Source organism: Urocampus carinirostris, chromosome 13 (assembly GCF_059441175.1).
Source record: "Urocampus carinirostris isolate Australia breed hairy pipefish chromosome 13, RoL_Ucar_1.0, whole genome shotgun sequence".
NCBI lineage: Eukaryota > Metazoa > Chordata > Actinopteri > Syngnathiformes > Syngnathidae > Urocampus > Urocampus carinirostris.
The window spans coordinates 21,268,337-21,288,499 of NC_142361.1; the positions used below are offsets into that span (position 1 = coordinate 21,268,337).

The 20,163-nt window shown below is 40.1% G+C and overlaps 1 protein-coding gene across 1 annotated transcript in view; it reads left to right on the forward strand.

The window, feature by feature from the left end:
* Positions 1-18,932, forward strand: part of ret (ret proto-oncogene receptor tyrosine kinase) — a 33,907-nt gene extending 14,975 nt beyond the window's left edge. The window contains exons 2-20 of the mRNA XM_088351598.1: positions 2,327-2,572; positions 2,699-2,992; positions 5,387-5,625; positions 5,706-5,901; positions 5,979-6,178; positions 7,037-7,319; positions 9,766-9,888; positions 9,989-10,099; positions 10,212-10,325; positions 10,940-11,184; positions 11,248-11,395; positions 11,557-11,664; positions 11,742-11,956; positions 12,037-12,159; positions 13,396-13,466; positions 13,550-13,687; positions 13,774-13,873; positions 16,291-16,438; positions 18,077-18,932. Of these exons, the coding sequence (XP_088207724.1) occupies positions 2,327-2,572; positions 2,699-2,992; positions 5,387-5,625; positions 5,706-5,901; positions 5,979-6,178; positions 7,037-7,319; positions 9,766-9,888; positions 9,989-10,099; positions 10,212-10,325; positions 10,940-11,184; positions 11,248-11,395; positions 11,557-11,664; positions 11,742-11,956; positions 12,037-12,159; positions 13,396-13,466; positions 13,550-13,687; positions 13,774-13,873; positions 16,291-16,438; positions 18,077-18,228 (3,254 nt within the window). The 3' untranslated portion in view covers positions 18,229-18,932. The remainder of the gene's footprint in view (positions 1-2,326; positions 2,573-2,698; positions 2,993-5,386; positions 5,626-5,705; positions 5,902-5,978; positions 6,179-7,036; positions 7,320-9,765; positions 9,889-9,988; positions 10,100-10,211; positions 10,326-10,939; positions 11,185-11,247; positions 11,396-11,556; positions 11,665-11,741; positions 11,957-12,036; positions 12,160-13,395; positions 13,467-13,549; positions 13,688-13,773; positions 13,874-16,290; positions 16,439-18,076) is intronic.
* The last annotated feature ends 1,231 nt before the right edge of the window (positions 18,933-20,163 follow it).

Here is a 20,163-nt window from a genome sequence, read left to right on the forward strand (position 1 = left end):
GTAAAATACAGTGACATCTAGTGGTCAAATAATACACACTTTCCCTTCATGATTGTTGATCCTTGCATATAAAAAAAAAAGAAAAATAAAACCTTTGGTAGTTGTTAAAATATTGATCTCAACCATACATTTCGCCTATATTCTGGTTGAAACTGAATTTTTGGGGGGGTTATCAATTTTAATTGGTTTTGCCGTTTTAAAAAGCAAAGAACCTTTACCCTCTGAAACCCTTTTGTTGCAGCCACTCTAAGTGAATCACAATTTTTCAGAAGGGAACATTTTATCCATCAATCCAGGCTCCTGTCATCCAGGTCCTGTGAAATTAAATCAATGTCTGCAACCAGAGCTGCGGCCTGAATTGCACCAACAGAAATAGAAAATCTCGTTTTGTTGTCTGCTAATTACATTAGCGCGCTCCCTTATTGCTCGCCCACTGTCGTCGAAAGGGATGATAGCCTGGATATAATTACGAGAGGATCACTCGCGTCTCAATTTTCCTGTAAAACATATAGCTGATGTGATGCAGCTCCTTATGGATTAGCTTTACAAGCATATACACGCCTCCCGCCCCTTTCCTTTGGCAGGCTATGATTCCTTTCTCCTCAGTATCATGTGATCTGGGGGTAATTAAACTTCTCAAGGTGATTACAAGGACGATCGGAAACCACATGGTTATCGACCACATGAGAAATTCATTAAAAGAGCTGCCTAAGTGTCATTTGAGCCCTCCTTTCAATTTCCGCTAAAGGAATGGAGGAGAATGTGTGGGGAGCTATGAATGGTCGGGGGAATGATGTATTCATTTAACCATCAATATCCATATTTATTTTATAATATGTATAACCAGTTTGGTGGCCTTGGGGGTAGGGAGCCCACCCAGAGGCTAGGAGGTTGCTGGTTCGATTCTTGGTTAAGACTTACAATGTTGATACCGATTGCTTCTCTGCTTGGTGCATGGCATTAGGGATTGGAATTGGGGGGCTTTGGTCAACTTATGACTCCCGATGTCAGCTGTTGCGATATGTGGGCTGGGTTGAGTGAGGGTACTGGGAATCCTCTCCTCTATATGCAAGAATGTCAATGTGTCCTTGACAGTAGCCATATATGATATGGCTCCGGTTTATACAGTACATACATACACAAATTGTGATCTATTCAGCTATCTAACCATCCATCTACGTATTTATCTGCTTTATAACGTGATACACTTCTTGTGGTCTCATTGCTTCACAATTTGCACTGTGCTTTGTGTTCTGCATTCTGGTTGGTTAAACAGTCTCTGGATGAATCGGTATTTGTTTTACGAATAGACATTTATATAAATAAAAATGTTTACATAGTAGGTCTATTATAATTTGCTTAGCAAATGCTTAGGACTGTAAAAAATGTTTTGATCTTTGTTTTTTAAAATATATTTATCCATGTCGCTATCTATTAGATGGCTAACTACGGTGGTTTCTAGCTAGCTTACAGATGGAAAAGTACTGCTAAAATATTAATATAAGTGTACAATTAAAAGATATTGTAGTTGTTATGAATCCACTGCTGCCTTCTTCTAACAGTTTTGTGATTAGGATGTACAAAGACAAAAAAATGAATCGGCATTTAAAGGTACATTGTGTAATATTTGACCAATAGATGGCACTGTATTGTCTAATACAAACAAAAATAGTCTCAAATGAGCACAGCGTAGCAGCAAAATGCCAGACAAACTCAGCGCCGACTACTAAGTATGCATTCCGCTATGTAAAAGAAATACAAATACAAAATTAATATTGGTATGATAGTATATGTATTTTTGTTTATTACTCAAGTAAATGTGTTTTTTAACAGAATGAAGGGGTTTTTTTACCACTAAGAGGCGCTGAATACTACATACTGTCCCTTTAAAATACTACAAGAAAAAAAATGGGAAAACGAGAAAAGAGAGAATAAAAGGAAAAAATGACTTCTCGCTAAAAAAGTTGGGACATTTTTGAGAGAAAAAAAGAGAAAACAGGAATAAAAGAGAAATAATAGAAAATAAAATTACTTAAAAAGTATATTAATAAGTAAGTAAAATAAGTAAAGTTTTTGAAACTGTCATAGTTTGGGGGGGGTTTTGTATCAACATTAAAAGGTAGGTAGGTAGGTAGGTGGTTAGGTAGGTGGGTAGGTTGGTATAGAATTTAACCATATTTATTTCAAGAACTTTACTCACTTATGTCTGTGCAATCAAACTAAAGTTGCTCTGTCTATCACATTTAATTGTAAATTATATTAAGTGAATTCAAATATGCTTTGTTACACTTTACTTCTAATCAGCCATTTATGTCGTCTTACCCAGGGGTTAAAGGATTGTACTTCCCTCAAAATGAGTACAAGGAGACCATTTATGTGGGCCAGCCGGCAGGAAGCTGGCTCCTGCAGGTCCACGCCATGCTGGACAGCGAGTCTGAAAAACCTCACTTCTACCTTTGCTGGTCTAACTCCATCAAGAGACCCGCCTACAGCTCCTGGTTTAACATGGACACCAACACCGGAGTGCTGTCCTTGAACAAAACATTGGACGAGAGTGATTTTGCTTCGCTATGTGAGTTGCATACAAACGTGACACAGTAATGTAGAAAACACTGTCAGTTATCCTCTGATGTCTTTTTCGATTAAATTAGATTGGCTACCCTCTTCCCATACTGATTTGAGATCTCTCTCTTATCAGATAAACCTTCATGGTCCGTGAAGAAGGTGTCCCTTTATGTTATGGTGCTACCGAAGCTCACCAAAAGGCCCTGGTGCATCACGCGACACACCCCTCGGATCATCCTGGACTTTGTTAATGCCACTATGCCGGAGTGTGCGCAAACAGACGTGAAAGAACTTTGCTTCCCTCACCGAGACACGGCCAGACCGCACATCATGGAGAACAGGTTTCCCGGGGCCGTCATGCAGCTCAGGCGGCTCACCAGACTCAGCGTGTGTCCCAACTACACCATCACTTACACCGTGGAATCAGGTAAAAACAACATTACCATACTTGCACATGTAGTGCATTTTTTTTATTTTAGTCTCCATTGACCCCAGTGAAGTGCGGTTAGGTTTGTGTCTGGTAAGGCACACTCAGGTTTACAAATAAATGAACCTAAATCTTAATTGTGTTTCCATAGTGCAGTGGTAAGCAAATTTGCCTGGTCCCCGGATTAAGACCGGGTGGAAACATATGTTGGTCTGGAGAGAGATGGGCTTCACCAGACTGTACTTGCCCAAAACACACCATGGGAAATGGTGCCCCTATGCCCCTAGTGGTGAAGGAATCCACCCACCCACATCTTATTTATGTTTATCGGTAGAGCAAGAAAGCGACTTATGCACTGTAACATAGAAAAAAATGTTTTATTGTGTTACCGTTACTTACAAATGAAGTATATGAGCTTCTTTTTTAGTAAAAGGGTCGATAGATTACCATGAAAAAAGGCAATGCAACAAGAAAAAAAATGCTGGATGCATTGACTTGCTGTTAACTAATTGTAATAATACTATTCATCATATAATTAGTAAATGAAGTGGTTTTGAGAAAGGAAACTCAAAAATTGAGAAGTTAAATAAAAATGAAAGTAACACTTGGTAAATATGCCACTTTAATAGATTTTCAATTTTATATTTCCATGATGACTATGGCTACGCCTCACCTGCCTCCCCTGACTGTGCGTCACTAATTGACCCTGGAGAACTGGTGTCTAAATTATGGCACAGGAGCATTTTTCTGTGCAATCGTAGGGCTTACGGTGTAGGCCGTTTATAATAAATGTGCTGTTAACAATTAGATTCATTCATTTTATTTTTTTAGATGTGAGAAATAGCAAAGTTGCTATCTACTCTTGCAGTATTTCTCATTATTACATCCTTATCAACCTCCACCTTTTTATTGTGTATAATATCTAGATTGTGAACGTAGAGTAACATGAATTATTCCTAAAAATTCATTTTTTTATAAAAAACACAACGTTATTTTAGTTTTGTACGGAATCTAAGGATGGAATTAATTTTTAGTGCAGATGTTTTAAACCATTTTGGGTCCTGATGAAAGTTTTTGTTAGGATTTAAAGGGTTAACCCTTGTGTGGACATGCAGCCCTAGTCGACAAAGGACTTGGAGGCAAGGGGACTTGACAAAAACTGCTCCGCATATAGTAGGAGGTGATAAAAAGATCAACAAAAAACAGTTCAGATCAACTCACAGCTGGCGTTAAACAAGAAGTCTTTAGTCAGGCACAAACAGGTGTCAAAGTTTTGGGAAATAAGCGCGATTACTACAACAACATGGAAAGGGACAGTCTGACAGCTTCTGCTGTTGGCCCAGTCATTATTGACAGGATTGTTAATGAGCGTCAGGTGTGGTTTACTAGAAGCAGATGTGGGGGGTCTCCTCCAGTTAATTGTCCACTGACACCCTTTGGAGGCTTGTGGCGTGCTGAATCCTAACAGTTTTGCCCAAAAAGGCTTAATTTGTATGTGATTATTTTTGATTAGTTATACTAATCAATAGTAGAGCAATGATCATGGACCGTAAATGGTTTTCACAGGTTTTGTCTAGAAAAGGAAACAGGAAATGGGAAAACTATTGTTTAAAATGTTGATACTAAAAGTGTCATGTCCTGCACGGTTGTCATGGCGCCCAGCTGGCCCCGCCCCTTGACACAGGCTGACCTGCATTTCCTGATTGCTCCTATGGGTATTTAAACGTGCCTTTTGGAACTGCCCTGGGCCAGATCGTTGTTTACCCTTGTTGAAAACCTATTCATGCCTGTTTGATACCTGTTTATTCTTGTTGTGCTTGTTGGATTTTGTTACACTTCGGTGTAACATTCTGAGAGATTCCTGAAAGTTCTGTTTATTCACGTTAAATGCCTAGTCTGTAGTTTTGCCTGCATTTGAGCCTGCTTTGTTTTGTTTTTGGTCCGTTTGTGTGTTGGACAACTTTTCTTTCTCAATTAAAGTGACAGATCGTCTACGCAAATGAGTTCCAACTTCCTGCTTCCCGTTCTGTTTCGTGACAAAAAGTCTAACTAAAGTTAAATGTAAATCAAATTTGATAAGTTAAAAATAAGTAGCAAATTATGGGACTTGTTTATTTTTTTTTTTAACAAGACAAAATAGACTTTGGTAGTGGGAAAAGCAAAATACTGCAACTCCTTGGGAAACTTATAGTTCTCTGTATTATTTGAATCGTAATACATTGCAACCTAGGGTTCGCATTTTCATGAAGATTCTTCTGAAAATGTCCCGTTATTTGTGTTTCTTCAGATAACTGATTCTCCACCTACACTGTGTTGGTTTTGACTGGTCTCTGACTTAGCCCCCAATATTGAAGGATCACATCTTCTTCTGTGTATTATTTGTCCTTCCAACAGAAACTCCTGCACCCTTTGCTGTAAATCAGAACACCTCAGAGATGGTTGTGACTGCTTCTTTGGACCGAGAAGAAAGCGAACGTTACAGACTCCTGCTGGTTTGCACTATCATTACCGAGGCCGCCATCACGACGTTGGACACTCCGTTGGATGTTTATGTCAATGACGAGGACGACAACGCACCGTACGTGAACGGAACAGACACGGCAGACGTTATAATCGGTCTAAATCGTACAAAAGTAAGGAAACAAAAACCCCAAAAAGTGAGCATCAACTGATATTTAAAGAGTTACTGATCTGTTCCGTTTGTGTTTTCCAGGGTGGCACTTACGGCTCCTTGTCAGTTTTTGACAGGGACCTGACCTCCATCTATTCCACGGACCGAAGTCACAATAAGTATGTCGAGACCTTGCTCAATATCGACCCGTGGACAAGAGAAACATTTGACGTAAAACGCAGCTTTAGTGAAAAAAAAGCTGCTCATAACGGCGTCAGGGAAACCGTCCATAACTATCGTATGTCCTTCCAATTGACCGTACTGCTGGTCTTACAATGTATGGATATCCCAGATGATATTTTTTTTCCCTTGTAGAACTGATCCTGAAAAGAAACCTGCTTGTGTCGGAGAATCACAGTTTGCAGCTGGATTACCTGGTCAACGATACCACCTACCCGGGGCTGGAGGGCACCGTGTTGCTGCGTTTTAACGTCACCATCATACCAGTCCACATCCGCTTTGAGAACATCACACATATCTTTACTCTTACACGGAAGGCTTCCATTTATGCTCAGGTACTCATTTGGGTTTGGTCGTGCCGATTTAATGCAAAGGATCAACTAAGAATTGGATGTCTAGATTATTTCAGCTAAATTAGGGTGAATCGTCAATGTGCTTAAGTCAGAAATCACATTGGTTTTGCACAGTCAGGTCAAGTATTTGAGATATGGTCACTTTTTCTTTACATATGTAATGAGGAGAGTCTATTGGGAAAGCCCTGAAGTTTAAACAATGGTGTGGCGTCATACATTAATTAATGTTTCCATCAGGCTATCAATATATATCAGTTAGAGGTAAGATCTTGGCCGAACTTGGTCCAAAATTCTTCTACTTGAGTAATATTATTCTGAAGTAACAGTACTTTTACTTGATTATTACACTTCAGTGCTGCACTTCAGCGCCAAAGTAGGCACAGCGCCGAAGTGCAGCTTCGGGTTTATTTTGGGCCTGGTCCCTCAAATCAAGTTGTTGTTGCTGGTTCGAGTTTGAATTTATGAAAAAGTATATAAGTAGGCTGTAAGCCATATCCAGCAATATTAAAATAGTGAAAGGTGTGCAATATTTCAGTGGATTTGAAATTAATCCAGAATGTATGAAATTGTTCTTTCTTTAATTGCTTTATCAAAGTTTTTTGATTTACTAAGACTGTACTGTTTGATTCAGAGGGACTGATCATTGCTATTGCTTAAACTGCTTCTGGGGTACTAGTTAGGTGGATAGATGCAATTTGTCAGAATAGTTCAAGCTTAAAGATTAGCATCTAAACACAACAGGCACAGCTATAGAGCCATCACTCTTAAATGGCACGTAGCCTGTCGCCAGTCACATCCCAATAATAAAAACAAACAAAATCCTCTCGATTGCCTTTTCAGGTTGGTAGAGTCTGCTTGAAAAACTGCCAGCAGTTTGATGGCTTCAGCATCGAATACCAGCTCAAGGTCCCCGATAAGAACATCTCTGCTGATGAGTTGTCCTGCTACGGGGCCATTAGTATCACCCAGGCCCCTGATGAAATGTGGGGCCTCCTTTACGTCAATGACTCGGAGCAGCTGCGAAGATCCGAGTGCCAGGACCTGCAGTACACCGTTGTGGCCCAGGAGGCTAACTCGAAGTCGGAAGCCAGCACTCAGATCCAAATCATTCTGGATACTGAAGGTGGAATATTATAGCAAACACTGTATGTAACCCGGCTAATTTGGTTTACCCTACAAAGAGCTCACTTTGATTATACAAGCACACAAGTAAGATGCAGTTTTTCCCTGAAGTGTAAGTGAAGAAATGATTTCTGCAGGCACATTTTGCCTAGTGTTATTATTACTCTGCGTCAGTAACGGAGATTAAATAAAACAAATGAAACTCAGGCCTAAGTATTGGTCTGTCGACTCTGCTCCTTATACTTAATAGATCACTGAACTGTTCACCTGTTTATTGGATTGCGTTTGCCTGCGCCAGGTGTTCTGGATACTGTTGCCTCACTGCCTGCCTCTCCATGTACCGAACCCTGCCCCAATATAGGACTACTGTTTTATTATAGTAATCTGTGCTTCATGATGGACTTTGAAAATTTGTTCTATGTTAGCCTTCCAAGAGAGTGTTATGTGACTTTTTGTAAGATCAAACTCCAGCGCAGATGTACAAATGAAGAACAGATCCCCAAAGAGGTTTCTAAGCGTATCTATACTGGACTGTCTCAGAAAATTAGAATATTGTGATAAAGTTCTTTATTTTCTGTAATGCAATTAAAAAAACAAAAATGTCATACATTCTGGATTCATTACACATCAACTGAACTATTTCAAGCCTTTTATTATTTGAATATTGCTGATTTTGGCTTACAGCTGAAAAAAACTCAAAAATCCTATCTCAAAATATTAGAATACTTCCTAAGACCAAGTAAAAAAAATCATTTTATAACAGCAAAACTAAATCAAACATTTGAAAATGTCCATTGATGCACTCAGTACTTGGTTGGGAATCCTTTTGCACGGATTACTGCATCAATCCGGCGTGGCATGGAGGCAATCAGCCTGTGGCATTGCTGAGGTGTTATTGATGCCCAGGATGCTTCGATAGCGGCCTTCAGCTCATTTGCATTTGTAGGTCTGGTGTCTTTCATCTTCTTCTTAACTATACCCCACAAATTCTCCATGGGGTTCAGGTCAGGGGAATTAGCAGGCCAATCAAGGACAGTGATGCCATGGTCAGTGCACCAGTTACTGGTGGTTTTGGCACTGTGGGCAGGTGCCAGATCATGCTGGAAAATGAAATACTCATCTCCATAGAGCTTTTCAGCAGATGGAAGCATGTAGTGCTCTAAAATCTCTTGGTACACAGTTGCATTTACTCTGGACTTGATGAAACACAGTGGACCAACACCAGCAGCTGACATGGCTCCCCAAACCATTGCTGACTGTGGGAACTTCACACTGGATTTCAAGCAACTTGGATTTTGCTCTTCTCCAGCCTTTCTCCAGACTCTGGCGCCTTGACTTCCAAATGAAATGCAAAACTTGCTTTCGTCTGAAAAGAGGACTTTGGACCACTCTGCAACTGTCCAGTGCTTCTTCTCCATAGCCCAAGTCAGACGCTTCTTCCGTTGTCTTGAGTTCAGAAGTGGCTTGACCATGGGAATACGGCCATTGTAGCCCATTTCCCGGACACGTCTGTGAACTGTGGCTTTTGATACCTGGACTCCAGCTTCAGCCCACTGTCTTTGAAGCTCCCTCAAATTCTGGAAGCGGCTCTTCTTCACAATTTTGTTAAGGCTGCGGTCATCTCTCTTGGTTGTGCAGCGTTTCCGGCCACATTTTTCCCTTCCAACAGACTTTTTGTGGATATGCTTTGAAACTGCACTCTGTGAACAGCCTGCTCTTTGAGAAATTTATTTTTGTGTCTTACCCTCCTGATGGAGGGTATCAATGATGGTCCTCTGGACAGCAGTCAGATCAGCAGTGATTTAGTTTACTGAACCAAGCTGAGTGTTTTTAAGGCTCAGGAAACCCTCGCAAGGTGTTTCGAGTTAATTAGATGATTCAGGTGATTAGTTGACTTGTATACTTTTTCATGATATTCTAATATTTTGAGATAGGATTTTTGAGTTTTCTTAAGCTGTAAGCCAAATTCAGCAATATTAAAATAATAAAAGGCTTGAAATAGTTCAGTTGATGTGTAATGAATCCAGAATGTGTGACATTTTTGTTTTTTTAATTGCATTACAGAAAATAAAGAACTTTATCACAATATTCTAATTTTCTGAGACAGTCCAGTAGATGTTTTGAGTATGAGATATGGAGCTAGTAGACTTTTATGTCTGTTTTTGTTTTATTTTATCAAATTTACTTTGTGTCTCCGTGTTTATTTCTCTTAAAGACGCAAAGTGATGATGTCATTAGGGCAAATAGGCCTGTCTAGTGCATTCCTACACTGCTACCTCCTGGCAGAAGTGGTATTTATGGTTGTGTAAAATATACAATGTACCTGTAATCAAGGGGAGCTCATAGTGAGCCAGATTACCTGGGATAAATGTACTTAATTAACTTAATGCAATGTTTACATTATGTAAAATCTATTCACTTGTCATTTGATGTGATTTTTTTAATAGTAAATCAGGACAGTCAACAGTTCCTGTCCTGCGCAGAAAACAGACATCAAGGGGACTGTGAGTCAACCAGAGGCCTGGGGGCAGCCACCGGGAGGTGCCAGTGGAGGCAAGGCACTGAAAAAGGTCATTAAAAACACAGAAAGTTGCTCACAAAATAAAATGGAATGTTAATCAGGATTCAACACAGTACACAATTAAGGTATAACTGTCATTCTCATCACAGGAATTGCTGAAAACTACTCAACCTGCTCCCCAGACCTGCGCACATGCCCAGATAGCTTTTGCGATGCAATTGAAAGCAAAGATATATCGATATGCCCACAAGACTGTACAAGTAAGTTGTCGAATCTTTTTTTTTTCCTTTTTTTATTAGAAACAATCCTGGCTTACAGTTGACTTTGCATGTGTGTACGTGTCTGTGTGCGGGTGTGCGGACGTGCGTCAAGAACAAACAGTGACTGGAGGTCATGAACTCGGCCTGAGGAACGGAATTCAGGCTGGCTTTGGAACCTGCTACTGCTTGACGGAGAGATGCTTCTGTGAAAAGGACGACATTGAGGGTGCGTCATCACATTTGTGGCTTCTCGGTGCTGAAAACCTTTTAAATAGCTCAGAGAGAATAAGAAATGAGCGAGTACCGATACTAGGTTTTGTATCGATGTTGATATCAGCCATATATACAGATGCTCCCCTACCTACGACCATTCGACTTACATAAAACAGTAGGCACAAAAAAAAATTGGGGATGTCGAAAAATATCCGGACATTGCTGTAAGCTAGATTTTGTATTGTGTGCACCTTTTTCCAAGTACAGGACAGTACTGAAGTGCTTCTTTCCGCCGCTACCGGTGTGTAGTGGCGCTGTGAGAGGTCACCCAGCATCCACTCCGAAGAAGAAATCCGGGTTGGGGCCAAAATTCCTCTCGCCTCCTCCCATGTCCGCACTAATAATATATGAAATGTTGGGTTTTCTTCGGGCTCAGTCCCTAAAATCAAGTGATTTGGTCGGGCTCGAGCTGGATCAGGCTATAACACCCGCGGGCCCGAGTGGATTTTTAGGCCTGATTTTAACCCTATCTCACTGTAGCTCTGTCGCTAAACTAGCCAGTATCACAGTAGCATACTAAGGGTGTGTTTCTCTCATCCCAAACTACTTTTCTACTCTTCCCACCAGAGGGGCTCTGCGACGACATGTGCAAGACGGTCGTAGCCACTGTTTTGCTCCTCTCTTTCATCGTTTCCATCCTCCTTTCTTCATACTTCCTCCACCGCTACCACAAAAACTCGCCCAAGCCCCCAATAGCATCCGCAGAAATGACCTTCCGCCGGCCTGCCCAGGGTTACCCAATCAGCTTCCCTGCTAACAACCTGCGACGAGGCTCGCAGGAATCCATCGAGACAGACACCTTCAAAATACCTGTGAGCTGATTCTCACTCTAAGTGTCAACCTTTGGGGTACTTCATGTCCGTTTTTTTCATTAGGAGGATCCTAAATGGGAATTCCCTCGTAAGAACCTCGTGCTTGGCAAGACGTTGGGAGAGGGAGAGTTTGGAAAAGTTGTCAAGGCAACAGCGTTCAGGTTGAAAGGAAAAGCAGGTTACACAACTGTCGCCGTCAAAATGCTTAAAGGTAAGATGTGAAGAAATTAGGATGCATTGACCACATTCTTCATTTGAAAAACGAGCCAGGGGTGTCTACAATATGTCATAAAATGATGAATTTTCATGTATGCCTAAAGTTTTGTCGACTGTCCATTCGCTGATCTAAGCATGGGATATCCTTTTTAATAGAAAACGCCTCCCATAGTGAGCTGCGGGACCTGTTATCAGAATTCACTTTACTCAAGCAAGTCAACCATCCTCACGTCATCAAGATGTACGGAGCATGTAGCCAGGACGGTAGGAACCCAAAGAGCTACCAAGACACAACCAGTCTTGATTGTGGACGAGTGTGACAACATTTTGTCTCTTAATAGGTCCATTATACCTGATCGTGGAATACGCTAAGTTCGGATCACTGCGCAACTTTCTTCGGGAGAGCCGGAAAGTCGGGCCTAGCTTCATGGGGATGGACGCCAACCGAAACTCCAGCTATTTGGAGAACCCAGACGACAGGGCACTTACGATGGGGGACCTGATCTCATTCGCGTGGCAGATATCCAGAGGCATGCAGTATTTGGCTGAAATGAAGGTTTGGCTATTTTTTTAAAGATTTTCTATCTCTTTATTGTAATTAAGCTGACTGAGATATATTCTTTGTTTGTTCAATAGCTTGTTCACAGGGACCTTGCCGCACGAAATGTGCTTGTGGCGGAGGGAAGAAAGATGAAAATCTCAGATTTTGGCCTCTCCAGAGATGTGTACGAGGAGGATTCTTACGTTAAAAGGAGCAAAGTAGGAAGGAAAAAAACTCACACATTTCAAAGGGACATTGTGTATTATTTAGCACCTCCTAGTGGTAAAAAAACATTATTTTACATAAAATGAACCTCACCTAGGCGGATTGTCCGCCTTTCTACTGCTATGGGTACAGTAATCCCTCGTTTTTGCAGGGGTTCCAAAAAGCATCCACAATGTAGTCAAAATTTGCAAAGTAGAAACTTTTATTGATGTATTTATTAAACACTATTTGATGTATTCAAACCAAAGAAAAAACCCTATGTATAGGCTCAAACATTTACAAATAAAAGTACAATACTTCTTAAACTTGTTTTTTCTCCCCTCTAATAACTTCTGTACTGTCAAATTAGAATGTCTTGCTGTTATACTTAAGATGATATTTTGTCGCCATTATGTGGACTCTACTTGAAAACAAAAATTTGGCGTAAAAATGTTAACATGAATAGAACATTACAAGCAAACCAATAACAGTACAATGCTTTATAAACATATTTTTTTTAGAAACAACTCGTGTATTGTCAAATTATAATTGAAAAAGTCATCATGCTGCAATATTCAACTATTGATTCTGAAAACCGGTGGAAATTATTTCAGGACGCTGCTTTTTTTACTTTGGTTGATATTTTGTCGCCATCATGTGGACAAAAATGTGGTGTAAAAATGCGATGAACTTCTTTTATTATGTCAAAAATTCCAACTTTGTGGGCAATAGGACGCATTTTCCTCTGCCTCTTGGTGCTTTTGTTGGTCCGGAGCGTTTTGTTGACATGATGGCTTTTAGAGAACCTCAAAATTGAAAAATATTTGCACGTATGTAATGTAGGTTCGTCAAGCTGTTTTACATACATGTACAACTTAGATTGCAACAATATTGACGCACAGAGAAACACAGGCATAAAAGGTGCAGGGCCACTGTTCAGCCAATCAGAATGCAGAACACAATGCGCAATGAAAGTCCAGCAAATATAAATACAATAGGTGATTACTGTAACCCTCAAAACCAAAAATATTTCGAAAGGCTGGGCCAAAAAAAATGAGAATAAAAATGTTGCGGTTTGGTCATGCTGAGTCTCTGTATTCTGTACTCTGTATTCTTCCTTGTGCTTTGTAGCACTCATTTACGACTGCACTACAAATTACTGTGACAACTAGGGTCAAATATTACACACTGTCCAGTTAAACATTTTAGTGTCATTATTTAGCGATAATTCCGTGCTATATTCTGTGCAGGGTCGCATACCTGTTAAATGGATGGCAATTGAGTCCTTGTTTGATCACATTTACACCACCCAAAGTGACGTGTGAGTAAAGTCATCATACATGAAAAACATTTTTTAACATTCTAAGATATTATACTTATTGGAATTTACTGAAATATTTCCAGTTGGTCTTTTGGTGTCCTCTTGTGGGAAATCGTGACATTAGGAGGTAATCCATATCCAGGGATTGCACCTGAACGCCTCTTCAACCTGTTGAAGACTGGTTACAGGATGGAGAGACCGGAGAACTGCTCTGAGGAAATGTAAGCTCTCCTTTTTGATACTTTGAGGCTACAAAAAAGCATACAAAAAATATTTACACACTCAAATATATTGTTTTCCTATCCAGGTATAACCTTATGAGCCGTTGCTGGAAACAAGAATCTGACAAGAGACCAACATTCTCCGACATCAGCAAAGAACTGGAAAAGATGATGGTTAAAAGTCGGGTATGAGGAAGATTTTACAAACAAAATATATTTGAAGAGCACAAAGAATGTGTTGCTTAACAGTGCCAAAAGCCATATTAAACTGTCACGACCAGAATGGAATCAGGACCCAATTGCGTAACGTTAACCACAAGTTTTATTGATAGAAAGAAGGAGGGCGGCACCCGCTATCCGGTGCTCGCTGAATGCGGGAAGCAAGCCGCTCACAAAATCAGATCTTGATTCGAATACGGAAGGGGATCTTCCATAGCGGGAGATGGTGGTGTCAGTGACAGAGAAACAGGACGATAGCCGGGACAGGAGAGCAAAAACGTGGTCGCGATCAAAAAACGGCTCGTAAGCCGGGACGGGAGAGCAGACGTGGTTGGAATCAAAAACAGGTCGTAGCCGGAGACAGATGGGGAGATCAGGAACGGACAGGTGGAAAAACGGGTGCAAAAATGGGACAGGCGCGAGTCAGGGTCAAAATGCTTGCTTTGTAACAACAGAGGTTTGCTGACGGACTGACAACCGGAGAGTGACAGGAATGGGCTTAAAAACGGACAGGGAACCAATCAGGTAACCCGCAGCAGCTGGCGCCAAATGAGCGGGTACAGGTGAAGCTAGTCAGTAATCATGACATAAACAGCAAAATTCCAGAAAAAAAAAATGATAAAGTTAGTGAAATTTTCTCTCCAAGGAAAATATTCTTGTTATTCTGAGTTTTTTTGTCAGTGTGGTGTTAAAATGGTAAAAGTAAGAGAAGGCTGCTTTTAAGTACAATCCAAATGCAGCCCACAAACCCCAGAAAGATGAAAAATAGAGTTTATTCGAACATATCTAAGAAATGCACATACAGTGGAACCTCGGTTCTCAACCATAATCCGTTCCAGAACCCTGTTCGACAACCGAATTGTTCAATCACTGAAATCATTTTTCCCATTAAAAATAATGTAAATCGTTTTAATCCGTTCCAACACCCTGAATGTTTACCGTGAATGTTTAAGGTAAACATGAAGCTAACCCAGGCTAATCGTACGTTTGCGTTATCGTAATCTTCCGTACGAAAGATTACGCTAACACGAACGTGTAAAAAAAAAAAAAAGATAAAGAAAAGAATTATGAATAGGATTTCTTACCTTTGTGGTGGTCAGCAGAAGGCGCATGCTGTATTCTCTAGCAAGATCGGAAACTCGCACACCTCTTTCATATTTAGCTATTATGTCTTTTTTAAAGGCAATAGTTGTACGAACAACTTTTCTTTTTTCACCTGTCCTGCTTGCACCGACCTTCTTCGGAGGAATAGTTAGGGGCTAAAACACTCCGTTCACCGATATTAAAAGCGAAAGCAAAAAGAGGCAAGTGCGCACGTGATAACAGTTGGTCACGAGGGGTGGGGGCAATCTACACCATCTACACCCGTACGCCGCTCAACATCGCACCCTAGCGTACGCACTCACGCATTACCGGCGTTCCAACTCCGAATTTTTGACCGAACAGCGAAGCAAGAATTTCTCGAAATTTTTGTCGGACTCCAATTTGTTCGAACTGAGAGGCGTTCGAAAAACCGAGGTACCACTGTACTTGCACACTGGTCATCCTGGAAGGGGGATTACCACTTGTCAAGATTTCCTTTTTGCTCGTGCTGAGGTTTTGAGTTTTTCCTTGCCCGCATGTTGGTTAAAGATCAGGCGATGGTGTAATTGTAATCCTGTGCAATCCTTTGAGACATCTTGTGATTAAGGGCTATACCAATTATTGAGACTTGACTTGACTTGACCTGCCACATAACGAGCTTGACAGAGACTGCAATGATGACTTGTGCCAGAAGATGGTGTCAGCGGGTAGAAAAGTTTCAAATTCCTAACAGTCCCTCTAGGTTGTTGTAGTGAAAAGTAATAAGAAAAATACTTACCTGTTTTCTAGATTTTTTCCAAGTAATGCTAAGCGATTCTTCAATGATTTGGTGTTGATTTGGAATAGGTAACACTTTCTACTTTCTCGACTTATAATAAATATTGAAAAACAGAAAAATGATTCTTATCTTAGTATGTCAGGGTCATTATTCCCATAAATAATAAAGCAAACTTATTCTTTATTCTTCATTCTTCTTTATTCTCTATTCTAAACCTCTATTCTCATCATTGTTCCATTACCATTACAGTTACTCATGTAAAACATTTTGTCAGTGAACAATGTTGCAAAGTCGCATTTCCAGACCGACTCCACGCCTGCACTGTTAATACAACTAAATTACAATGGAGCTTTTGTTCTCCTGCTCCCGTTTAAACCCATCATGTGTTTTTAATCTGGCAAGGCGCCTGCATTCATTTGAACAAAGGACTGCGTTAATACACAGACGTTTAAAAAAATAATCAAATAAAAGCTCACCCCACCCCTATAATAGGCTTAATCACAACCTGATCTGCTTTTACCAGGATTACCTGGACCTGGCAGCATCCACGCCTGCTGACGCTTTGCTGTACGATGACGCTCTTTCTGAAGAAGACACACCACTTGTGGACTGTAATAACGCCCCTATCCCTCGAACCCTCCCCTCCACATGGATTGAAAACAAGCTCTATGGTAGAATTTCCCATGCATTTACTCGATTTTAGCAACAGGGCAAACAGGCTCTCTGTTTTGGCCGGTTGTGTTGCGCTTCCTCTAGTGGAGTGTTGTGTGATCTGTGATCTGGGCATGCCTTTTTTTCGCTGACCATTCCATCGAAATTAAGAAGCTCACCGAACGACAAACGTATTTGTTGTCTTGCATTCTGTTTGATTCGGACCTGCTTCTCATGTACAGGAAAGCGGACCAAAATTGTAAATACTGATCGTGCTCATTGTTTTTTTATATATACGACACCATCCTGTCCCTTCATTTGTATTTTATTTTGGGGCCGTGATGTCCTCGTTTGATGACACTAGTGAAAACTTGTAACATTTGAAACAGGTCCTCGTTGAATTGAATCATTATTGTCTTAAAAGGACACTGTGTAATATTTGACCACAAGACATCGCTGTTATGTGTAGAGCAGGGGTGGGCAAACTACAACCTGGGGCTAGTTAATCTGAAGTACAGTATCATGACAAAATATATGCCGTATTTATTTGTGTAAAAAAAACGCCCAAATACTACAAAACTCAATCAGATTAAATTAAGTGCTCAAAATCAGGGACCCAATATATCATTTTGCATTTGTTCTGAAAGAAAAAAAATAAACACTACCGAAATACTACAGAAATACTAGTGCATTGGTACTATAATACAAAAATGTGTGTGTGGCACCATTTCCCTGTGGTGCATCTTGAGAAAGTACAGCTTGATGGCGCCCATCCCTCTCCAGGCCAAAAATTACTACATAAACACTACACAATATTACATCAGAAATAATACTACAGAAATACTACAAATATACAACTGGAATATTACTACTGAAATACTACTAAAGAAATACTGCAAAATTGCTCCAGAAATACTACAAAAACTAAATATCAAATTACATGCTTGAAACAGGGACTTAATATATTATTTTGCCGTAATTGTTAGCCTTTCATAACAAATGTGATGACACGAATTGTATTTAACAACAGCTTTAAAGCACAAATAAGATTACAAACTACGGCGACTCAAATTGCCCAACCCGCACCATTTTTCATCTCATTTTTCACTAGGTTTTTGTTTTATGGGGGTACCTGGAGCAGCAAAATGGCGGAAAATCAGCTCCTGAGTTGATCCTCATGTTATGTCAAATCAATAAAAAATTCTAGACCTACAAGTATTTCAAAAAAGTTCATGTATTTTGGCTTATTATAAAAATGTATTGGGTTTTTTTTAATGAATGAAGCTTCTTTTTACCACTAGGAGGTGCTAAATAATACACAATGTCCCTTTAAATTGTCCTCACTTTTTCCATGTATAGCTATTTATCATGATTCCATAATAGTGACTAGAGAAACAGTAAGGCTTTTGAGTGCAACTCTTCAGTGATGTTACCGAATGAAACAGAATGTAAAGCTTGCTAATGCAATAATAATCGATGCCTTGCGGCATTTCGAAGCCCTACCGTTGAAAACCGTGACAAAGCCATAACCGACCTGTCATCCCAAACCCGACTGCCTTTTTTTCCCCCGCCACTGCAGAGTTTGATTTTAAAAGCCTTGCTGTCTGCACGCTGTTTATTTCAATGAGTGCGGAAAAATGATGTGTTCTCATTTTTAGGCATGTCATACCCCAACTGGCCCGAGAAGAGCCCGGTCAACAGACATGATGCCACTAATCCAGTCTTTACAAGATATGCCAATGATAGTGTTTATGCAAACTGGATGGCTTTGCCTTCACCCCCCAAAACTGTGGACAAGCTCGAAAGCTAGACAAGACAAATCCACACTCTAGAATAGATGTGTTGCTAGATGTGTATATTTCTATAAGACTGTATATATACAATCTGATGCTAAAGGCGGTTCCCCTTTTATTTCTGCCGCACGGGTATTAAAACGGAAGTTTGATTTTTGTTTTGCCGCAAAACTAGCTGGACCATTCGTTCAGTTCATATGTATATTTGATTATTACCTCTCAGTCATGTCGGCCACATTGTATCACTGCATGACGGTTGTACCAGATTGTACGTCAGTGTCGATGTCTTTTAAGTGCCTGTGCCGCTTCGACAATAGCCCCAAAATATCCACGTGCTACTGTGAAGATCATATTCCAGCCCAGGAATTGAAGGGGACACCTTTGCCATCATTTGCTGCAGACAGCCGGAACTGGGACGACAACAAATGTAAAGTTTATACTTTGGAGGACTGCGCTTCAGACCATTTTTGTTTTGTTTTTGTGTTCTACTCAGTTTTCACTGTTAAAACTGAGTAACTTTTCTAAATATGTTGAAAAATTAGCAAACCACAGCTATTTCTGTTGAATTTTTTGATGCAAATTGCGGCCATTTTGTGTGTTGGACAATATTTCAGTCAGTGTAAAAAGGAAATGTCAGGGGATGAAATGTATGTAAACTATTGAGCGCTATCATTGCTGTTTTTCTTTCATTATGTTACAGTAAATAAAGAATAGAAATGTACATTATCTTCACTGCCTATTTTTTTGTGAAATTGGTGAATCTGGAATCACATGAACAGTACAAAGGATGAATTCTTACATCATTTATGTTTTTGGGATACTTTTTTAATGTTATTTAAAATGTTTTACTGTATTATACAGCCTATAAGGCACTTTTGAATTTCTGATACATTTTTGTTTGTTTGATATGCCAGATAGATAGATAGATAGATAGATAGATAGATAGATAGATAGATAGATAGATAGATAGATAGATAGATAGATAGATAGATAGATAGATAGATAGATAGATAGATAGATAGATAGATAGATAGATAGATAGATAGATAGATAGATAGATAGATAGATAGATAGATAGATAGATAGATAGATAGATAGATAGATAGATAGATAGATACTTTATTCATCCCCATCGGGTTATTCACATTTCCAGCAGTATCCTCATGTTAAAAAAATGAAATAAGAGATATAGAATACAAAATTACCCAATATAACATGTAGAGCAAAAACCATTTAAAAATGTTCCAAAAATAGACACTGCAATCAAAAATAAAGCATAATTAGACACTGCAATCAAAAATAAAGCATAATGTGCATATGTGAGCATATGTGAGGTTCGGGTTTAATGTGGGCTTTTACTCCCCCGGGTGGAGTTAAACAGCCTCATGGCATGAGGGGGAAATGATCCCCTCAGTCTGTCCGTAGAGCAAGACAGCGACAGCAGTCTGTCACTAAAGCTGCTCTTCCGTTTGGAGATGATGCTGTGTAGTGGATGTAGTAAAATGTCCATGATTGACAGCAGCTTGTTCAGTGCCCGTCCCTCAGCCACAGTTGTCAGGCTGTCCAGCTCTGTGCGCACAACAGAGCCCGTCTTCCTCACCATTTTATTCTGATGAGAGGCATCCTTCTTCTTAGTGCTGCCTCCCCAACACACTGCCGCATAGAAAGAGACGCTCGCCACAACAGTTTGATAGAACATCTGCAGGAGCTTTTTGCAGATGTTGAATGACGGCAGCCTTCTGGGGAAAGTACAGTCGGCTTTGTCCATTGCTGCATAGAGCTTCTGTGTTGGCAGTCCAGTCCAGTTTATTATCCAGCTGCACACCCAGGTATTTCATATCAGGTCTGGACTATCTGAGTGCCAAGTTTATTTTTTTATCTTTACTGCACCGGTTTTCAGACAATAATTGTATTTATTTTCATTTAACTATTGTGTTAGGCTGCTGCATACT